The sequence below is a fragment of the Gadus morhua genome, chromosome 10 (genome assembly GCF_902167405.1).
Source record: "Gadus morhua chromosome 10, gadMor3.0, whole genome shotgun sequence".
NCBI classification, from domain to species: Eukaryota; Metazoa; Chordata; class Actinopteri; order Gadiformes; family Gadidae; genus Gadus; species Gadus morhua.
In genome coordinates this window covers 26,447,638-26,453,177 of record NC_044057.1, presented here as the reverse complement: position 1 = coordinate 26,453,177, position 5,540 = coordinate 26,447,638, and the positions used below count along the sequence as shown (strand labels likewise).

The 5,540-nt window shown below is 45.2% G+C and overlaps 1 protein-coding gene across 1 annotated transcript in view; it reads right to left on the bottom strand.

Annotated features, from left to right (window-relative positions):
* Window positions 1-2,011: 2,011 nt before the first annotated feature.
* LOC115552790 (hepatitis A virus cellular receptor 1 homolog) overlaps window positions 2,012-5,540 on the bottom strand; it is a 4,031-nt gene continuing 502 nt past the window's right edge. Inside the window, exons 1-5 of the mRNA XM_030369115.1 lie at window positions 3,663-5,540; window positions 3,146-3,511; window positions 2,965-2,996; window positions 2,742-2,836; window positions 2,012-2,429 (exon numbers count right to left, since the gene is read on the bottom strand). The exon at window positions 3,663-5,540 is cut by the window's right edge and continues 502 nt beyond it. Coding sequence (XP_030224975.1) covers window positions 2,324-2,429; window positions 2,742-2,836; window positions 2,965-2,996; window positions 3,146-3,511; window positions 3,663-3,720 — 657 coding nt within the window. The 5' untranslated portion in view covers window positions 3,721-5,540 and the 3' untranslated portion in view covers window positions 2,012-2,323. The remainder of the gene's footprint in view (window positions 2,430-2,741; window positions 2,837-2,964; window positions 2,997-3,145; window positions 3,512-3,662) is intronic.

The following is a 5,540-nucleotide window of genomic DNA, read 5'->3' as shown; positions in this document are numbered from 1 at the left end:
TTTTTTTTCATGACGACCAATAAAGAAAATTAGTGTTACCCCTTATGGTTTTTTTCAGTAAGACCAAAGAAGAATGAAGTGTCACCCCTCATGTTTCATTTGATAAAAACGACAGTGTTACCCCTATGTTTTAATTGATAAATATCGACAGTGTTACCCCTTATGTTTAATTTGATAAAAACGACAGTGTTACCCCTTGTGTTTTTTTTCATGACGACCAAAGAAAAACAACAGTGTTACCCCTTATGTTTTATTTGATAAATATCGACAGCATTTCCCCTTTTGTTTTTTTCATGACGACCATTAAAAAACAACAGTGTTATCCCTTGTGTTTTTTTTCATGACGACCAATAAAAAACAACAGTGTTACTCTCCCTGACTGCTCTCGACGAGCTGGCTGTTGCCTTGCGTGGTCGACTCCGCCATTGATGTGTGAATATGTGTATGAAACGTCGTAAGTAAATAAAGCTGATAAAAGTGTCTATTAAACGTTTTATTGAAGCTTTTTTGGGGCTGATAGTTTGAATGAAAACAGGGTGTGGGAGGAGTTGACCAAACGCACAACCTCCAGTCCTGTAGCATATATAACCCAAGCACGTGATATATAACCCTATCAAAGCATCAACCCCGGCTGTCCCACTGCCCCCCAGCCAGTAGCCTACATAATAATAATACCCCCCCCCCAAAAAATGTCATCTTTGTGAATGACTACTTTTGATTGAAGGTTCAATCAGAAGTTATCAGTCATATTAGGCCTACAGCATTTCTGCCCAACTAACAGGGAGGAAAACGTCTCCACAGAGCATTGGCCGCTGACTGAAGTGGACCACTGACCCAGACTTTAGCTTATGTTGCACACTCCAAAAGAGTACAGACAGAGCAGCTCAGACAGAACACACAGCGATTCTAGAACTCTCCTTAGTATCAGCACTTCCGGTGTGTGTGGGGGGGCTGGGGGGGCTGGGGGGGGGGACCTTTACCAACGCATGTCACATCACTTTAGTCATAACAGCTGTGACAGTTTGAATGAGCAGGGGTTGTAAATTCTTATTTAACTCTGAAATATGTTGATTTAAATTGGTATGCGTGTGCAGGATAACACCGCTTTAAATAACTCCGTCCATTAATTGCATTGACAAAATATAGCCTAATGTAACCTATGGGAATTTTTGATGGAGTTAAAACGAAATAGATAATTTCACCGTAAGACATCCATTTGTCATGTGCGTGAAAAGAAAATAGCCATAGCAACGATTTATCGGTAATAATTAGGGCTGTCAAGCGATTAAAAAAATAAATCTAATTAATTACAGGCTCTTCTTAGCCTACATTTTTCAGAGAAAGTATTTAAAAATAATTTAATTCAAGTAGCCTAAATTATGGCAGATGAGTGATTCAATGAATAATATACTTTAAAGTTCGATGCCTCTTATTTAAAACATGTCTTTCATTAACATACAGAGCATTTTAAGATCAAATCAATAACATTTCCATCTCACTCAAGATTCAATGCATCTCAGTCGAGTGTGGCTTGACGAGGCTGCCTGCTAGCACCAGCTTCAGGGGCTGTGGCCCTGCGAGATTGCTACCAAATGTTTTGCGTTGAGGTGATATTCAAGGGTTGATGAGCTCCGGTGATAGAACAATTCCTTACTACAGAGATTGCAGGTAACGGTGTTCCTATCTAGAGTTCCGTCTGGGAGTTTAAACTTGAACTTTTCGTTCAGGGGCCGAGCAGCGTCTTCTCGTCTGCCTCCATTTTGTTTCAACGCAAATAACGCGGCAGGTCAAAGGGCACTATAGAAGCGCGATTAATCTGCGTTATTTTTTCCTGTGATTAATCAATCGAAATTAACGTTAATTTGACAGCCCTAGTAATAATTTATTTGTGTCACCAGATGGCGCTGTGTTCACAAATATATCGCCTAGTCGCTGAGCCTATGCCAGGTATTAGGCTATCTACCAAACTGCCATGTAAAAGAAAAGAAAAATCAAATCCAAACGAATGATCTAATTTCTATTAAAAGGGTGTTATTCCTTTTATTTCAGTCACAAATGCCTGCACACACACACACACACACACACACACACACACACACACACACACACACACACACACACACACACACACACACACACACACACACACACACACACATGACTGCACACAAACACACACACGCACACAAGTACACAAATACTAGGGCTTTTAAACCCAGATTTACAAGTTTGTAGGCATTTGACTCGTTTTTTAAATCGTGATTTCCTCTGCATAATGTTTTGATTTACAGATAGGAGTGGGGTGTCAGAACTCAGCCTCCTGTTAATGTAATGTGACTACTCCTAATGTGACTACTCCCTCCAGCATTTGTACATTATCATACATTTTGTGGCTGGGCAGGTGTGCCTTCATGAAGTAACCCTTCCACCTGGGCAGAGGAAAAAAAAACACACAGAATGATGATCATAATTTGATGAAAAGTAACTCAATCGTCAACATTGGCTGCAAGCTTTACACCTAGGGCACTTAGCAGACGCTTTTATCCAAAGCATCTTGCAACCATTTTTTATGCACATGCTGATGGAGGTGTCGACCATGGAAGGCGACAGCTCGCTCACTGGGAAAAGACACGGTGAGGAGTCATGCTCAGGGACACCACAACGCTCTGGCACCCCTGGGAGACTCCCAGGAGTCTCTAGCGCGTCACCCGTCGCGTACCAACAATACGTTTCACACTTACTTAGAAAGGAGAAGTAGGATGACAACGATGTTGGTGAAACCCAATGCGGTCATTCTGACGATGTTTCCGATAGAAGGGGAGACTTGGACCTCTTCCTGAAGCAAAAATATATACAAAAAATAAATAGGCACATTCGGTCGTTTTTTCGGCCTTAGTATTACATGAGGTGGTACTTTATTTTGTAAATGTTATAACTTTGGAACAAGATCTTCATACACAGTACCTGGTTTGTTGTGGTCCCTCGGTGATCACTGGCTGTGGGGGGGGGGGGGGGGGGGGGGGGGGGGGGGGGGTAGAGGGCAACCAATCATGACTATCAACAACACCAACAGCAAACGACTGATAATGACAACGGTTCAAACCTCATCGTTTCCCCAGGAGACCGCGTGGACCCAGAGACATACCTTCCTCCTTCACCCCCAGCTGAACCCGGACCTTCAGGACGTTGGACCGGCCCGGGACCCTCACCCTGCAGACGTACAGCCCCGAGTCGCTGCTCTGCAGGTCCTGGATGGTCAGGGACGCGTCCCCGTCGCAGGCGCGGCCCAGCAGCTGGAGCCGCCCCCCGGCCTGGGGGGTCTCCTGCCTGGGGGGTCCCCTGCCGGGGTACGTGCAGAGGAGGGCGTAGAAGCGCCTGTTGTTGGGCACCCTGGCGCGGCTCCAACACGTGCGCACGGGGCCGCCGGTGTACTGGGTGTCATAGACGCAGGGCAGGGTGACGCTGTGGCCGGCGAGACCCACCACCACCACATCACGGTCGCCTCCGCACACTGTGAGGAGTACAGCCATGAGGGACGGAACCGTACCCCACCTCCACCTCCAAACGGGTGGGTAAAGATGGGACCCACTCAAATCGATGCCATACGGTCTACGCCTCGGACGCTGACGAAGACACACAGAGAGAATAGAATATCGACTCACCGTTGACACCAGTAAGGAGGCAGAGGAGCAGATAGCGCAGAGCAGAAGAACAGGTCATGCTTGAACACTAGGCGAGGACGCATCTGCTGTTGCTGCCCACAAGCACACCAAAGGCTGACTGGAGTTGGGTTAACTTCCTGTATTTGTTTTCTTCTTACACAAAAGATAGAGGAAATCAATGATTTGGACTCTATATATAGGCCCTTATCTTCCAGGCGTCTGCATGGGGTTGGAGCTCTCTGCCTCTCTTAGGCGATGGGAACCGGCCCAACACAGCGGGGGTCTAAAGAGGGCTTAGTCCACTCAGTTTTAGTCTTCAGCCCCATGGTTAAGCTTTATGCGTCCCGATCAAAATAGCAAAAACATAAACATCAGTGGCCGAGATCACTTGTAGAATGTGTGAAAGGCAGTATGCATTGCTCAACCTGTTCTTGTGTATCGATACATTGTGTGATGGTTTTGCGTTAATTATAAAAGGCCTAATAGACATGACCTATGGGAAGTTTGAGTCGGTGTTGGTGCAAATCCTGCCTTTCCAGAGCGTTTACATGCTCCGCAATCAGTCGTCTGAACTGGCCACCCCTGCTGACACCCACACAGAAAATAGTTCAGAAACTCAAAACCTATTGAGCAATTTATTTCATTATTTTATTATTTATTTCTAATGTTTGGTTATTATTAGTGCCATCTGATTAATGCAACTATTCTTTGAATTTTAAACCCTAGCCTTGTTAAACCCTAGCCTTGTTATTTAGCCTCTCTGAGCCTGGTTCAGTCAAAAACAATTCAACAGCCCCCTCAGTTACTTCATCCTGGTGTGGGCCCCCTAATAGGAATCTTGTTAAACTAAAGCAGTGTTTTCTCACAATGCATCTATTTTTAACTAGTTTCACTTTATTATTGTTGTTTTTTGAAGAACACGCCTCAAAGGGAACCTCCTTCTTAAGTCCTGTGCTTCGATTCCCAAACGTACCATTGTTACCATGAAAAGTATGGTACTGTTCCACAGGGCGGCATGTGGCCCAGGTAGTGGAGACACTGCCGTCGGTGTGTGGATGTGTGCATGAGTGGCTGAATGCTAGGCAATATATTTTAAGAGCTTTGAGTGGCCACTGGTTAGAAAAGCACTCTATACATGCAGTCCATATAACGTTTGCACATATTCGTCCATCTGCCTTTCTGTGCAACTTCATCCCCTCAATGCAAAGCGAGGCTCAGGGCCGACAGCCCCCCCCGTCCATAATCAATCTCCTTCTTCTGCTAAGGAGAACAAGGCGTGTTTACTTTGTCAGGACACTGTCGTTGATATGCAGCCCAAATAACGATTAAAAGACGAATCAGAAAACAGCAGCAGAACTGTACTCTGTTCAACCCACAACGACTGAGAGAGACGATGAGAAAACAGCACAACGACTGCTTTCTAACGGCTGTGGCTAGCCCTTTATTCTGCTGATGTGTACAGCGATAAAGCAGAAGTTATGTTTCAGAGCTCTGACCTCCCAAGTTCGACCTGTTCTTTATTTATTTATTTATGCTACAGTTATACTCATAAAAGACGTGGAGATAGATCGTCCAACTTTTTTACGTGCCAATAGAAGGTGCCGCACTTTTAATTGCGTCTCACCGAACCAGTTGGAACAGAGGACATGCTCCTCTGTGGTGGAGAGGTTTCAAACGACAGAACATCATATCTAATCATCAAATGGATTGACCTTTCAATTTGGCGGTGTGATCGGTGATACTGATGCAGTTTGGGTTTGACCGTGGCATCAGAGGACAGACAGCTACAAACACAGAACCTCTGTCGACCTTCTCCTCCCTCTGAGTTCCTCACAGAGAGATGTGTCTACCGAGATGGAGAGCAGCTGCTTCAGGGGA